General features: G+C 33.2%; 2 protein-coding genes and 1 non-coding gene across 4 annotated transcripts; 1 reads left to right on the top strand and 2 right to left on the bottom strand.

The window, feature by feature from the left end:
• Window positions 1–963: 963 nt before the first annotated feature.
• Window positions 964–2,295, bottom strand: LOC126704981 (uncharacterized). The gene has a single exon (XM_050403957.1). It carries the CDS (start codon window positions 2,293–2,295, stop codon window positions 964–966), a length of 1,332 nt encoding a protein of 443 aa, XP_050259914.1.
• On the top strand, window positions 1,931–2,037 carry LOC126707754 (small nucleolar RNA R71). Its single transcript, XR_007649061.1, has one exon. It is a non-coding gene; the product is annotated as a small nucleolar RNA R71 (small nucleolar RNA).
• Window positions 2,296–11,552: 9,257 nt separating the features above from the next.
• LOC126706481 (transcription factor bHLH113) lies at window positions 11,553–15,122 on the bottom strand. Of its 2 annotated transcripts, none has more exons than XM_050405975.1 (5): window positions 14,346–15,122; window positions 14,122–14,250; window positions 13,356–13,418; window positions 13,027–13,155; window positions 11,553–12,095 (listed from the first exon to the last, which is right to left on the bottom strand). In XM_050405975.1, exons 1-5 carry the CDS (start codon window positions 14,757–14,759, stop codon window positions 11,919–11,921), a joined length of 912 nt encoding a protein of 303 aa, XP_050261932.1. In that variant the 5' UTR covers window positions 14,760–15,122; the 3' UTR covers window positions 11,553–11,918. The 2 variants fall into 2 exon arrangements, with proteins under 2 accessions (XP_050261932.1, XP_050261931.1); XM_050405974.1 differs by having other exon boundaries at window positions 11,553–12,098; window positions 14,346–14,953.
• Window positions 15,123–16,943: the final 1,821 nt, after the last annotated feature.

The following is a 16,943-nucleotide window of genomic DNA, read 5'->3' as shown; positions in this document are numbered from 1 at the left end:
CCAAACCTGGTTCTCACCATTATCATCTCTGTGAGACAGTTGTTTGGATTTCTGGGAAGCAGTTAGGAAGGAACCAATCTTCATTGGTTGATGTTATGGTCTAGTAGCGGAATCCGGAAAGCTAGAAAAGAAAAAGGTTCGGTGCAACCTCGTTGGAGCAAGAAGCTTGGAGGGCTTAGGTGCACTGGGTAGATTAGGCTTGGAGGGTCTATTGCTGTCCTTGTATCCCAACTGTATTTTCTAGTGGATTGATTACCGCTTGGAGGGCGGCGGAGAGGTTTTTCGCCGAGGACTTCGGTTTCCTCTTCGATAACACATCGCGTGTTGTCTTTGTGTTTGCATCTTCCTTCCTCTCTATCTTTGCCTTTATATTATCTGCTGTGGTTTTATTATGTTATGGCTTAGATAGATTTTAACCAATTTCATATTATAGCATGTGTTAAGTTTCCGCACATTAGTTGTTTGACATATTGCTTGTTTTGGTTAAGTTGTATTTTTGGGGGTCTAAACGTTCAAAGGTGTTTTGTACACATTTTTGAACTTTCAAACTTGTCAACTTTTACTAATACATCCTCAATGACTCCTCTTGGATATTTAATAGATCTATCTGCCAATTGTAAAGAGGTAGTGGTCGACTTTACTTCTCCAAGACCCAATTTCTTGAAAACAGAGAGGCATTAGATTAATACTTGCCCCTAAATCACATAAAGCTCTATCAAAATAAGATTTTCCTATAGTGCAAGGGATGGTGAAACTCCCCGGATCTTTCAGCTTAGGCGGCAGCTTCTTTTGTAGGATTGCACTGCTCTCCTCTATTAGCATTACTATTTCATGCTCCTTCAATTTCCGCTTCTTTGATATAATATCCTTCAAAAATTTAGCATATTTTGGCATTTGTTCCAAAGCTTCAATGAGAGGAATATTAATATGCAATTGCTTAAATATACTTAGAAATTTAGAAAACTAATCATCCGCATTATTTTTTTTTAATCTTTGCGGAAAAGGAATTGGTGGATCATAAATTGAAGGAGAATAAGTCTCAAAAGTATCTTCCCTGGATTTTTTGGATTTTGAAGCTCTTTCATTCTCCCTAGTCTTCTCAACTTGCTCCACTCCTTTCATCTCTAACTCGGTTTCCTTCATCTTTGACTCCTCATTATCCACAACTTCATCTTGTTTGGCATTTGTTACTTTTGGCTCCTCATATGTTCGCCCACTTCTCGATGATATTGCCTTTGCATGTTCTTTCAGATTGGTGATAGTATTGCTCGGCAAAGTTCCTGCAGTCCTTTTTGTGAGCATGCTTGAGAGCTGACCGATCTGCACCTCAAGATTACGGATTGAAGCTGAGTTGTTTTGGATCGCCACGTCTGTCTTCTGTATGTATTGCATGAACATTTCCTTAAGTGTTGGCTTCTTCTCTTGCTGTGGAAATTGCTGAGGTGGTTTAGCCAACCCTTGGTTATTGCTCCATGAGAAGTTGGGGTGATTCCTCCATCCAGGATTGTACGTGTTTGAGTATGGATTATTTTGACGTTGAAAATTTGACACGTAATTTGCTTGTCCATAACTCAATTGGGCAAAAGGATTTCCCACTTGGCAGTCGACACTTGAATGATTTCCTGCACAATGATCACAAAAAACATTAGTTTGAATAACATTAACATTCATTTTACCTAGTTGTTGAGACAAAGTTGCCATTTGTGCCGCCAATGAGGTAATAGAATCAAGTTCTAAAACTCCAGCTGTCTTTCTTGACATTGCTCTTTCTGTAGGCCATTGATAGTTGTTGGATACCAATTCTTCCAGAAGTTCATAGGCTGCCTCATGAGTTTTACTCATTAAAGCTCCACCAGCTGCTGCATCAACCATAGACCTGTTTGTAGCTCCTAGACCATTGTAGAATGTTTGCACTTGAAGCCATGCTGGAAGGTCATGATGAGGACACCTTCGCAATAATTCTTTGTACCTCTCCCATGCTTCATATAATGATTCACCCTCAAATTGGATGAAGGTGGTGATATCATTCCTTAACTTTGCTGTCTTTGCGGGAGGGAAATATTTTGCTAAGAATTTTTGTGCCAACTCCTCCCATGTAGTAATGAGGCCAGGTGGCAAAGAATTCAACCAAACTTTTGCTTTATCCCTAAGTGAGAAGGGAAAAAGCCTTAGTCGAATCGCATCATCTATCACTCCGTTATGTTTAAAAGTATCACAAATTTCCAAGAAATTTGCAATATGGACATTAGGATCCTCTTGTGACAGCCCTTCAAACTGGACAGTCTGCTGTATCATCTAAATGATGGCCAGCTTGATCTCAAAATTATTGGCTTGTATGGCTAGCCTCCTTATGCTTGATATAGCTCCATTGACCAAGGGCATAGCATAATCTCTTAACGCCTTTTGCTCTTGATCGGCCATATTAGATAGAGATGTGTTGGCTTCTTTCTTCTTTTCTTTCTTGAGTTGACGTAGGGTTCTTTCAATTTCAGGATCAAAGAGTGTTTGCTCTAATTTAAATCTGGGCATGCACTTCTAATTCTTGAAAAGAAAGAAAACAAACTCAGATGCACCTAATTAAATTTTTTTTTTGATAAAATAAAATAAAATAAAATCCAAAGTAGTAAATATCTAGCTAGTATCAATATCAATAACAAATTAATCCCCGGCAACGGCGCCAAAAACTTGTTCGCGAAAAATAATCTGCAAGCGCACAGAATCGTAACAAGTAGTAAAGTGTTTTTAGAAAATGAATGTCAAACCCACAGGGATTAACTATGTTATTGAATACCAAAATTCACTAAATTAATTACTATTTGGAAAATCGAAAATAAATAGAATGTTCTACTATCTGAATTAAATTAAACTATTTAATAAAAATAAATCTACGAATACAAAACGTAAAAATCTAAAAGCTTAAATATATATATATATATATATATATGATAAGAATAGATCTAGAGCGGTTGATTTCACCTAACAAATCCCACACAATTTATTCTTCCTAACTATTAAATTCTAATAATCTCCCGTTGATGATTAAAAATTCCTTAAGTATTCAATATCTTCTCTCGAATAATATCAAAAATATCTTCAACTAACAATTCCATATCTCTATGCGAATTTAATTAATTGGAGACTCATTATGTAGTTTGAATTTTCTGAAAAATCACACTAATCGCGGTAAAGCATCTCTTCTTTAGCTCAACTAATGGTGTTTAATTCTAGAACTAAAATAACAAATCACCTCTCGGTCTCATTGTCATTCAATTGATCAATCAATAATTCGTAAAAAGAAATATTAAGCATTAAGAATAAGAATTAAACACTCAATCATGGAAATATTAAAAATCAAATAACTCAGAATATAAATTGTGTGTTCATTGCTAGACTACATCAACGCTCTAGAAAATAAAATTTAGTTCATAATAAAATTGAAAAGAAAACAAATAAAACTTATGTCTTTCATCTGAATTGGTTAATCAACATGAAGCTCTCGCCTTTGTCCTCAGATCCTCCTCTTCAGAAAGACTCCCAAAAAAAATACTTCAATGCAGCACACTGAATTTTTGCCCTAAAAAGCCTTTAAATAGGTAAAGGAATCCTATTACAAGTTGAATTCTCATTTGGAGAAAATTCCAGATTTTTAGGCTTCACTTAACCGATTATTTTGGCCCATTTAACTTCAGAATTCGGGCTTTTGGTAAACTACAAAGTTGTAGCCCTTTAAATTAACTTTCCAACCCAACTTGAATCATCTCGATTATTGGACATCTAAGCCTAAAGTTATACTGAAAATACTAACTGATGTGCAGGTTGGAATTCTAATCCGAATTGGACTTGGATTTGGTGCAAATTTCCTTTGATTCCTTGCTCCAGTTGGACTTAAATTTAATTGGGTTGGTCTTCTCTTGAATTCATGCCTGGTTGGATGTAAGTTGACTTGATTCAATTGGCCTAGCCCCACTTTGCATGTAAAGCCCTTGTAGATTAATTTGAAATCTTCTTATTCTTTCAAAGCATAAATGAATAGATAAATATAAATAAAAATCAAATCAAATCAAAAGAAATAAAGGAAAACTAACAATTTTAATAAATAAGAGGATAATAAAAATCATGTAAAAATTACACTTATCACCCATCCAATGATGTTATGAAACTTCAAATTAATCCAAAATTTTGTCACCAATTTAAAAATTCTCATGCAAAGAGGATCCAAACCATCCCAACACCCATCCAATGATGTTATAAGAAACAAATTAAAAGAAAACAAAACAAGTGGCGCCTTAGAGCCAATGACATGCAGATTAAAGGAATATATCAATATATTCATTGAGACAAAAATACTATGTATTAAGATTTAAAGTGAGGTCATGAATAAAAAGTTATTAGTTTCTTCCAATAGCTCAACGGTGATATACTCGTTGAACATTTCTTTGCAAAGTCACTACTTTGATTTTTTTTAACAACTTTAGCTTTGATTGAATTAGTTATGTATACTAAAACCATTATAATGATGCCAAAATCATGAAATATTAATTATGATATGACATGTTAAATGCATTTCATGCAAAATATGGCCACAATGCTATGGAGAATTTTTTTATAAGCGTAGAGTATTTTAATTATAAATTTAAAAAATTGTAAATTTTAAACAGTGTCATTTCTATTAAATACATTAATTCAACTTCAAACGGATTCTTTTCAAACTTCGCTCAAATTCACGGTCCGCAAAAATAAGGTCTAGTCTAGGGCCAACTCCATACATTTTGGGGCTAGACACAAGTGTAAGATGTATTATTGCTTAATATTTTATAAGAGATACATAGATTAGAGAAAACTAATTCAATCATTTAATATTTAAAACATTAATTGAACTATTTTCATATATTTGTAAAACATATATTAAAATTTTTAATTCTAAAAATATTTAAACAATCAATATTAGAATAAATATAATAATTTAGATGGTCATTGTCTCTCTTGGTAATGTTAGATTTTTGTTATTGAATAGTGGATTTCAATAAGGAATTTGTCTAAAAAACTATTAATTCTAATTCTAATTTTGACAGAGAGAGAAAAGATTTAAAGGAAGAGTAAAATTTTTGGATATTGAAAATTTTTTTACACTCTTAAACTACTGCAAACATGGTAAAACGTAATAATAAAATGTTGAGCATTCAAAAAGTGTATAATATTTTAAAAATAATTTTTCTTTATAAAATTTTTGTGCCTTAATTAAATTTTTTACATCACAATGAAAATAGACACAGTATTCTATTGCCCAATAGAAAATGTCCTTTTTTAGAATTAAAAAAAAAAAAAAAAAATCCCCAAGTAAGAGGCCTTATTTTTATTTATTTTTTATTACAATATTATTTTTGTGCTAACTGCTAAGACAAATAGATATATCTCCTGATCCCAACCATCCTGACTTGTGTTAGTTGGTGTATAGATAGGAAACCATTACATTGCAGAATTGAAGATAAAGTGCCAAATTGAGTTATACATCTCTACAAGAATGTTTAATATCAAGCAATTACTGACTTTGAAATTATCAACCCACTGTGGAGGAATTCTAGCCCAGAGATTGTTGTCCAAAGCAAAATCTTTTGATCCAGAGTGGTTCTCAGTTGTCTTGGAACCTAATGCTTCCATTTCCAGAGGGATTTCTGTATAGGACCAAAGAGAACAAACATTTGGAGAAAAGTCAAGTCTTTCATACTTTGTGCAGGAAGATGCTAAAGTGTGTCAGCTTTCAATTCTTCAGGCAACTGTTGTAATACGACGGTATCTACTCAGACTTAGAGTTGGAGAGGAAGGTATCAAATTAGTTTTCTCAACTCAAGGTCCGGAGCAGCAATGAAGGTTTCTGAACAAGAAACAAGGAAAGCCCGAACTTCCTCAGCTATATGCTGCTTTGCCTAGCAAAAAGTAACAATAGTGGATCACTATTAGGCATTAGCTAAAAATAATGAAGTTAAATGCTTTTGTAAATAAAAGCAAACTTCAATCACAATTTCATTTTAAAACAACTGCAATATTAATATACTTAGCAGCAACATCCTTCACTAGGGTTGCAGCTTATGTATGGAACAAGGTGGGTAGATTAACTGAAGTGATGTTTTTCTTTCATTGCCTTAAAGAACTTAGGAAAAGGATTAAAATGATAAAGGCTGGAAGTTGCTTATTATGAGCACCTTGTCCAGTTTACCAACAGGTCCAACATATTTTATGTCTTTGAAACTTTGTTTCCCACTCCTTTGAGTTTTACAGCTCGTATTGAGAAGCTGCAAAGGGGCTTTTTGTGAGGCGGTTAAGGCGTTGGTTTACCTCCCTTAGACAAGGAGCAATGTCACCAACGCGTGATGACAGATAGCGGCGGATGGAGTTACGTGGTACCTGTGAAACGAAGTGCTTTCTAATGATGTGTGATAGCATGCAAAACCTCTAAATTGACTCTGGTTTGTGTTGACCAGCCGATTTGCTAATCTAGAATTTATTTTGGGGATAAGTTAAAGGAAAAGTGGATTGGTGGCGGTGCCAAAAGGGCTGGGAAGGCTTGATCTCACCAGAAAATGTGCAGGAACGGTCTCTGAGCGCATTTGCTAGGGCAGAGAGAAAAACACCAAATAATGCTTAGGTGTGGAGACTCGCCTTTTCTTATTTTTAACAAACGAGGATGACCAAACTTCTTCAAATATCTAACTATTCTTTCGGGTATATACAGTCTCTCCATCCCACACACACCAGGTTATTTAAGGGAGAAATTACTTGAGAGTGGCCCTAAGATACTGGCAAAAGGTTTCAAACTCAAGATCTCATGGATATCATGAGGCCTTAGAAATCACTAAGCCAACCCCTTGAGGTTTGAATCAAGGATAATTGATATGCCTTGATTCGAGCCACAATCAAGGACAATGCTAAAAAAATGAAAGGATCAAAGAAAGAACAATAATCTAATGAAATCTCTATATTTCTAAGTACAAAAGTGTTTGTATAGTTTGTCTATATGTATATAGAACAATTGACCTATGAGGCCTTTGATTAGGCTTGAATCAAGGATAATGAGCCACAATCAAGGTAAATGTTGAAAACATGAAACATGTGCAAACTATGCTCTTTGTTAATAAAACTAATGAGGGAAACTTCAAACATATCCATATTCATAATCATATTTCTCAATTTGTTAGTACTAGCATGCACATATGCGAACCTTTATATTGACAATTGCCTAGCGTCAATGTAAGGGAAAAATAATTCAGGGTATAAAGGTATACTTCTAATGCAAAGTTGGGAGATTGAAAGGTGTACCGGTATTTCTTGTTCAGCCTATTCTTTTGTGCTTCCTTTAGGCTCCGTTTGGGAGTTCATAAGGGAAGGGAATAAAATGGAATAGAATGATCATAAGGGAATAGAAATTAATGGAATGGAATGTATTTAAGTAATGGAAATGAATGGAAAAAAATGGAATAGAATGGAATTAAGTAACCTTGATTGTTGAGAGAAGAGGACATGCTTTATGGTGTTAAAACCTAAAATAAAGAGAATAAAAAATATTGTAGAGAGAAGTAGAAATAAGAGAGAATATAAGGTTAACCTCCTGACAGCCTACGTCTATAAGAGAAAGGCTATGGGGATGTTTGGTACTATTATTTAAACAACAATTTTCAATGTTTAAACAATATTACACGTATTTCTACATTCTTTTTTACCTCTTCGTATTTTCATAAAACAACAATAATGTTACTAGAAATTTCTTAACAAATGAGCTCTTAGCATCTATATATATCTTTGTTGTGTTCAATTTTTTATACAATGAACCCTAAATGGGATATATATAGGTTAGGGTTAGCCCTAACCTTGTCCACAATATACTTGAACCTCTTTGACCATTACATATTTAACATATAAAGCAATATCTTTAACACTCCCCATCAAAATCAAGGTAGAAAGATGATGCATGCATGGAGTTTCGAATGTGAGCTAGAGAAGATGTCTTGAAGGTAAACATGAATGATTGGATTGGAAGGAGAATGGATCGTACACAATATGGAGTGAATCATGCAAATTATTGAGGCAATGGATAACAACGACAAATGAATGTCAAAAGACAGCTATAATGGACTAAACTTGATTGCACCAGTGACCAAAGAGGGGCTACCATGGCCGGAGGATGGCTACACATATGGCCTGAGGAATATCAACAAATGGTGATATCGGGATGAAGCATGTGAGTGAGTTAGCAAATTTTGCAGAGGTTGAACCTAATCCAAAATTGAAATCTATACAAACAACGAAGTAGGATACACGAGATTTGGGGGGAGTCAATCTTGGTTAATAGTCCAATTTGCAAACTAGTCAACCTTTGTTTGATTCGATTTTCCTCCAGCGGCATTGAATGTTGATGTGACACAGATGATGACAATGTAATTTAGTGGTTGTGTACTTACGTGGCACAAATACTACAGTCATTGACTCATTGCTGATGTGGTTATGGCTGACTAAAGCACATGGCACAAACTGAGAGAGCAAGAAATTAATGTGTGAGGCGGCCTGAGGCATGACTCAGCTAGGTGTGTGTCTTGCTTCAAAGGCCCAAGTGGTGCGTGATTCACATGACCTCTCGTGTGAAAGCATTGGAATGATGCCTGAAAAACGAGTGTGAGACCAAAGTGAGTGTCGACTTGGTTTGTGTAAGCATTGTGAAGCAAAAGAGAACACAAGGTGAATTTGGTTCAACATGATGGCCTGCATATATTTACGGGAAAAAATCTAAACAGTTATATCTTTACTGTATTTAACTTTGTAAATCCTAAGTAAGATATATATATAAGGGATAGGATTGACCTAGCTGGTACTAAAACTGGATCTCTTTGGTCACCCCTTCACCCCTTGATGCTTGCTTATCTATTTTCTCTATACTTGCATTCATTCAGGGTTTGTTTGGGTTGAGGTTATTTTTGCTGAAACTGAAACTAAAACTGAAAATACTGTAGCAAAATATTTTTAAAATGTGTGAATAGTACGTGAGACCCATTTTTAATGAAAAAATAGTTGAAAAGTGGAATTTGTGGGTCCGTAAACAGTATACAAATCACTGTTCATAGTGGAATTTGCGTTTACTGTTCATGCAACAATGCATGAACATTAGCCGCATCACTCTGAAACACATAGTAAAAGAAAAAAAAAGTCGCATTTACTGTAACGTGGGTCCCATGTCCAAAATGCAAACCCTGACCACAGTAAAACTGCGTTCAAACCAAACGGGCACTCAGTGGCTAAAAAGGTGGGGGCAACGACGTAATCATGTGTTGTCGTGGCCATTAGAAAATTACAGCTTAGACGCCCCAATAAGTGTCACTCTGGCATTTACTATAAGAAGGAAAAGTTTTAGCAGTAGAACTTTTACCGATACAAAATTTTAGTTGAACAGTTCTTTAGCGTGCATTTATCCAGCAATTAAGTTGCGTTTTGCCTTCTCTTTTTTTTTTTTTTTTTTTTTTTTTTTTTTGGTCCCACGGCATTGTTCATGTACTACCAAGATTTTTTTCTAAGAAGGTCAGTAAAAATATACATCTTAGATAAAATATGAATTTTACAGTTTAAATGGTTTTCTTATTACAAATTTGTCTATAATACGTTCTAGTAATAGAATAAAAAATAAACTATAGGTTTATATGACATTTTTTCTTAATATAATGAACATGTTAATTATTGTTAAATGAATTTTAATTATTACTGCTTAAAATACTTTTATTTATTAGTTTATGATGATTATATGTTTTCATTGTACTATCAATGTAAAATTTATATTATAAATAATTATACTACACATTTGCAAAAACTATACAATATTGTACACATTTGTTTAGAAACAATGTAAATATTACAATACAATGTAAACTATGAATTTTCCATTAGTTTATTTCAAATTTATTAAGATCTAAATGGGCTTTTTAAAACAATTTTAGATGAAAAAAAAAATTTACTTTGTTGTTGGGCTTACTATTTCTCCCAGATTTTAGATAAAATTGGATTGTTATTAGGCATTTTTTTTTTTTTTTTTTGTATTTAAAAAGATCTAAATATTGTTAAGATGATCATAATTAAACTTATTTCAAGTGGGTTTTAAAAAAATTTAGAGTCAGAATGTTCAAATTTTTATTTAAGAGGGTCAAATAAAAAAAAAAACAAAATATATTTTATTAAAAAGAAAAAAATTGCTAGCTCAGGGGGTTCATTTGAACCCCTGAACTATATATGGCGCCGCCCATGTGAACTACCGAATCCATGAAAAATGAAGCAATCACTCATTACTATAGTATTTTGTGTTTTAAAAATTATTTTGTTACAGTGTTTTCAACAATAAATTTTTAATTTTCAATAAAATAATCTATACAAAATTTTAGTTGAAAAGTCCTTTGGCGTACGCTTGTTCGGCAATTAAGTTGCGTATTGTGTTTTATTAAGGTCCCACGGCACTATTCATGAACTACCGAATCCATGAAAAACATAGCAATCACTCACTGCTACAGTCTTGTGTTTTAAAAATTATTTTGTTACAATGTTTTCAATAATAATTTTTTAATTTTTAATAAAATAAACGGTATCTAAACAGACTTTTAAGACCTGTTTGGTAACCTATTTCAAGTAACTTTTTGAGTATTTTAAACACACTTGCATATATTTTTATACATTTTTTTACCTACATGTATATCAAAATTACCCAAATAACATTACTCGAACTCCATTATGAAACACTCTTATTAACTGTAAGCGGTAAATTATAATAAATAATGTTTAAAAGTTATTGACCATTTATAAAGCATGATTAATAATTACTATTTTACCGACAATAGTACTAATTTTCTTGGTGGGTTGTCATTTGTCACACGGGCTCTAAATGGCAGAGATAAAGCCCAACTTGGTTGACAATGTCAAAATCATATCAAAATTCATTGATTTGATTTGGATGTTTGGAGTCTTATGAGATCAGAGGTCTTCCAAACAAGAAAAGGAAATGAGTTAACATTGAAAAGGAAATAACGTCACGAGATCAATTTCCATTCATATTTGGTACCCATCTGAGACGTCATGGTGTCTGAAATATGGCTCAGCCTAAGCTAACGTTCAAAAGAAAAAACAAAAATTCCAGTTGTACAATTTTGGCACGTCTATTTAAGTGGCTGATTGTGATTAGTAAAAAGAATTAAATTAATGTAAAAATAACAAACAATTAATTACTGAGGTTGAGTTTAGATTGTGATAAAAAGAAAATATAATGCCCATCTGTGTTTTTTTTTTTTTTGGATCCCATACATTGTTTATAAAACTCACAAATGCATATTTCAACAATTTTTTTTTAAATTAAGTCTCGTGATTTTATTTATATATTTGAAAATTATTTTATTACAGTTAATTTTCAGTAATAAACAATATTTAAACATACTCTTGAAATGAGTTTGATTATATTAGCAAAAGAACTCAAGAAAAAACCTAGAACAGAACAGAGAAGAGAAATAAGAAATTGCACAAAGGGAGCAGCCCCATTATCAAAATCGCCTTGGTAATTGGTTTAACCCTGCAAAATTTACAAGTGTAGGCCATGCCAAAAGCTTTATCCCATTCCCCAAACCACACACACGTATTCCTTCCCAAAAAGCAAAAACCAACCCCTTTTCGTTTCCGTAACACTTTTTTCACCTACTTTTCTATGTTTCAACATAGCCATGTGTGAGTGTGAACTTAGATTCTAAACTCTCATGGCTGTCAGCTTTTACCATTTTTTGACCTTTTTTTCCTCAAAAACGAGCCGTCATTACAGGTTAACTTACCCCATTATAGGCAAAGCACAAGATACCCCATTTACAAAAAGTTGAGTTTGACAAGACTAGGTCTAGTAGTAGTAGTAGTATTCAGTATTCACTGTGCTTTGTTGAAGGTGAAAAAACATTGTTTCCCATGGCTGCAGGTGACCAGAAATCAGCACCATTGTTGTTAGCCACGTGTACGGTGCAATCCACTGGAACCAAGCACAGCCCTCTGCTCCTCAATTCCTTTCTTGCTGCTTCTCTGCCTCCATTTTCTCCACCCTCCTTAACATAAAACCACAGTAAAAAGTTAATAGCTTACGTTAACTCTTATCCAGTTTATTGTACTCTTTTGATAGTGAAGTTTACTCTCATATTAGTGTGAATTATTTTATTGACCATCACAAGTTACAACACCTTATCAACCATTGTCATCAACTATTGTCAAGTTGAAGTTATTACTTATTATTAATTTACAACCTAGTAAGAGTAATTTTAGGCCTACATTTTTTACAGTTTTTTTTTTTTTTTTGAGCAAATTTTTACAGTTATTCTATGTAACATAATTGTCTACTTGTCACTTTTTAAATTCTTTCACCAGATAATTTTATAGATATCTCAATTGCACAACTTGATACCTTGTGTGCGATAGTGAGTGATAAATACTTTCCATCCAATGTCCACCACTAATTATATGAATTCATCACTTTTCTTTGATACTCACAGTTGCACAAATCCCCTCCCCCCACTCGGTAGGTACTCACAGTGGCACAAATTGTGAAATTGAGTGTGGTCAAGATATTATTGATTCTATCCAGTGTCTAGAACCCATTCTAAATTCTAAAATCTCTCACTGGCAGCACCCCAAAATTTTGTGGGTAAAAAAAATTACACTGCAACTTTTGAAGTCCTTTTTCACCCGAGGGTCAAATTTCTACAAGGTCAGTGATTAGTCACATTTATGTGGAACCCACACCCGATCACGATCAAGTTCCGACAAAGACAGGTCCAGTTGAATCCGGACCGTTTAAGTTAAGACCCACACATCTTATTATAGGTCCCACGTTGATGATGCTTAGGGGAAAAAAATTGATAGGACAAGAGAAACTATGGGGATCTAAATAAATAAAAAATAAAAAAATACATTCAAAATTGCCATATGAAAGAGAAAGAAAAAGAATCTGACAAAGATATGTTCTTATTTGGTACGTACAAGTTTTGGTAGGTGGTGTTGTGAAGAAGAGGGCAAGCGTTGAAGGTAAGGAGAGCACAGGACTTGAACCTGGTCTTGCAGAAATCTGATATATCCCATCGCTTCATGAAGCACTGAGGCTGTATCTGTCTGCAAATATTTCATTTTCATAAGTTTCAATTTCCAAATATATACTATCATATACTTTCACTTTCACTTGCATAAGTTTTGAACTATAGTAATGGAACTTGATTCATAAAATGTTTTTGTAAATGTTCATATTCTTATTATACTAGCCAAAATAATGGTAAATTACTTGTTGAAAAAAAATATGGTCATTGTTTTTTTACCTTGCCAAAGGGAGAAACAAGCTGCTGCAATGTTGTGATCCTTTCTCCTAACTTCTCTTTCCTCTGCCATTTCAAAGAAGAATAAGCAAAACAAAAAATCACAATGTGAAATACATATGAGAACAATTGAACAAAGAGCCTTAAATAGTTAAATGTGACATGCATCCTTTTTTTTTTGTTGCTCAATTAAATATGACAATCTTTACAACCCACAATCCCATCGGCCCAAAAAATAATTAGAAATTAGTAACATCCATATTCATATCTAACACGCATTTGATACTGACAATTAGGATTTTTTTTTTTTTTTTTTTACGTTAGAATTATAGGTAAATGATTTGATTTATCTAAATTTTTGGGACAATCCATAACTTTTCATTCTAAAATTTTATCTTCTTCTCTCTTACTCAATACTTACTAGACTAAAAGATTATTAAATTTTTTTTTTTTTGATGAACAAAAAGATTATTAATTAGTTTTATGGTCAATACATACTTTATCTCTTTTAACATGATCTTTTCAACCAAAAACTAACATAACATATTCTTTAAAATACTACATATTTATATTAATTAATTAAAGTGTCCATTTAATATGGATTTTAAATTTTCAAAAAAAAAAAAGTGAAATATAACCAAGAATATATACAATATCTATACTTGTCTCGTATCCGTATCGATACTTATTCGATTAGAGACATGCATTGTAATTGTGTGTGTGAGAAAGAAAGATGAAATCTGATATTATTGGTATATCTAAATCTAACCTTTGCATGGCCAGCTGGTGTAGGATTCGCCGTTTTCGTTCTTTTAGAGGTTCTCTGAGTTGCCACCACAGCCGTGGTGATGGCGCTACCACACTGCGCCGATTCCTGACCGAACCCATTTCGCTTTTTCTTCAATAAAAAATCAAAAAATAAAATAAAACCCATATAAAAATAAATAAACTCAAAAACATAAACTTTTTATAACACCAGGTAGATTCACTTACATCAGGTTTTGACAAAGTGTTCACACTCAAAGTGACACAGCTGTTGTTATTGTTGTTGTTGCCAGAAGAAGCTGATGAGGAATCGCTGCATGTAACCCCTGATTTCTGTGGAGTGGTAGTATTTGTGTTAGTGATATTATTCTCAGTTAATGGTGGATATACCAGCTGATCTCCTTGGTGGTGCTTCTGATGATAGTTCCCAAAGCAGAGCATTTTGGGTGGCTTTTCAGAAGAAAACACAGAAGAAGAGTAGTTGAAGCTGGTGGTCTGGTCCACATCAAGACCCACGGCAACAGCAACACCATTATTGTTCTCATCATCATCCTCTGCCAACAATAGCTGAGAGAAAGTAGCAGCAGCAGGTGCTCCTCTCAGTCTCAGATGGTCCCCCACAAATCCCTCATTCTTTGCCATCAAAATTAAAAATCACCCCACCACTCAAAATGATAAACAAAACCAAAGATATAATCTCGGACACAGAGAGACAGAGAGAGAAAAAGAGAGGACCACTAAGAAAAAGTAACGGAGACAAATATAGACAAGGTTGGTAAAGTGTGGGGTTTGATTTTCATTTATGTTTTTGGGGATGAGAGTATTATTATTATTATTAAAAAAAAATATATATATTTTTTTAATTCGATGGCATAAAAGAATTTGAAAATAGTTAATAATTATTTTCCAAAGTGTTTTGTGACTGTGATTTTGGTTTGAGTTTGCTGTCACTTTGTAGCTAGTGAAGAAGGTGTGGTGGTAGTGACAAGTGACAACGCAGGCTTTACAAAAAGAAAAGAAGTAGAAAGAAAAAGGAGTTATTTTGGGTTAACTGTTGTGAGCTGCTAAGGCAAATGCTAAGTGGGTGGCTGTGGCTGAGCTTTCGTTTTCCAAAGCAGGCGTTGGTTTTCGGCGTCTTTGGTCAAACCCACTTGGCCCGAGAAAACCGTGGATTCGCCATCCAACGCATTTTTGCCCCAAAACCAAACCCACCCTGACCCGCGCTCTTCTATCTGTTGATTGGGGTTTGGCTCTCCCAAGTCCCAACCAACTCACTCACTCACTCACTCGCCCGTTACTTAACGAGGAATTTTATGTGTTCAGACACACTTCATTCAGATTGTAATTAACACACACCCACCACAAGCTATTTCCACGCGCTCTCTCTTCCCAATTTTTAGAAAATTATATCAAAGAACCAATCAAAGGATTTCTATGGTACAGTTTAAATTTATTGGTTTATGGGTTTATTACATTGAAAAAAGAACTATTAGTTAATTTCATTTAATTTAGTAAATACTTTGAACAAAAACAAGATGTGCCCTTAATAAATAAATTTTAAAAATCCGAGTTTAAAAAAAAATAAATCGAAGCATACCACAAATTTCACTCAAATATCATAATAACTTTTAAGGAAAAGTAAGGACAGATCCAAAATTTTAAGCTAGTGAGGGCCAAAATATAAAAATAAATAAACTTCAAATAAACATTCATATAGTATTTAAAAATTATAAATACTAAAAAATGTTGTTTCTAAATACATTAAGATGTAATCATTTACCAACAAAAGCAAAAACAAAATAATGTTTTTTTAATACTAGGCTGATTAGGATTTTTTTTTTTTTGTTAAAGTTAGAGCATTCACAGTGGCGGTGCTAAAAATTTTAGCTTTTAGTACCTTTATCTATTTTACTACCTCACTTTACAATACAACCAATATCAAATGTTCTATTTTTTATCACTTAATTTGAAATAATATAAACAACTTAATAATAAAGGAAGCGAGAGAATTTGAGTTTTTTAATTAAAGGAAGAGATATAATTTTAATAAAATATTGTGTTTTATTTTTAACAACTTGCTACAATCAACTGGTATTTATACCAGTTTATTGTAGTTGCAAAAAAATCAGTTTTAACTTCTCCAATAACACATGATTTTTTGGTTCTTTGATGCTATTTTTTTTTTTTTTTTGCTAAAATACAATCACCATTGTAAATGTTTTTTTATTGTTTTTGTTAAGTTTTTGGGTTGGATAATTGTTATTTGGGTAAGGCTAGTTATGCTTATTAAGGAGAAGGGGGGGACTAAGGTTTTGAAAGGGATCCCAACTACAAAAATAAAATATATAATATCTAAAAAAAAATTTGGACCCAGGGAGCCTGAGCCCCCACTTGGGTCCGTCCCTGAGGGAAAGTGAGACAAATTATATTCCATAGATACATTATCATTGTTGGTAGAAGAAGTTGAGAAGGAATTATTACATGTGACCCCTGATTTATTTCTTTCTTTGGACTTATTAAGCCATCGAAATTAGGATGAAAAAGCGAATGAGAAATAAGGGTCTAGTCTAGGATAGTGTATAGGTTGGGTTGGAAAGATTTTTTAACCCAATGCGAAATTGTCAGGATGAGGAATTTTCAACCCAATCTAGGTTTAATTGGTGGATTATACTTACATGTTCATGATTGTAAAAAATTGATTTTCATTAAATATTTAATTATTTTTAGAATAAATTATTACTATTCACACAATATACTTAAATTATACTGCAAATTTACAAATTCATCAAAACTAATTCTTAAAATAGCAAAACATATCAAAGTAAA

Source organism: Quercus robur, chromosome 11 (genome assembly GCF_932294415.1).
Source record: "Quercus robur chromosome 11, dhQueRobu3.1, whole genome shotgun sequence".
Lineage (NCBI taxonomy): Eukaryota > Viridiplantae > Streptophyta > Magnoliopsida > Fagales > Fagaceae > Quercus > Quercus robur.
Note: the sequence above shows the minus strand (reverse complement) of the source record. Positions and strands in the feature narration are given on the sequence as shown.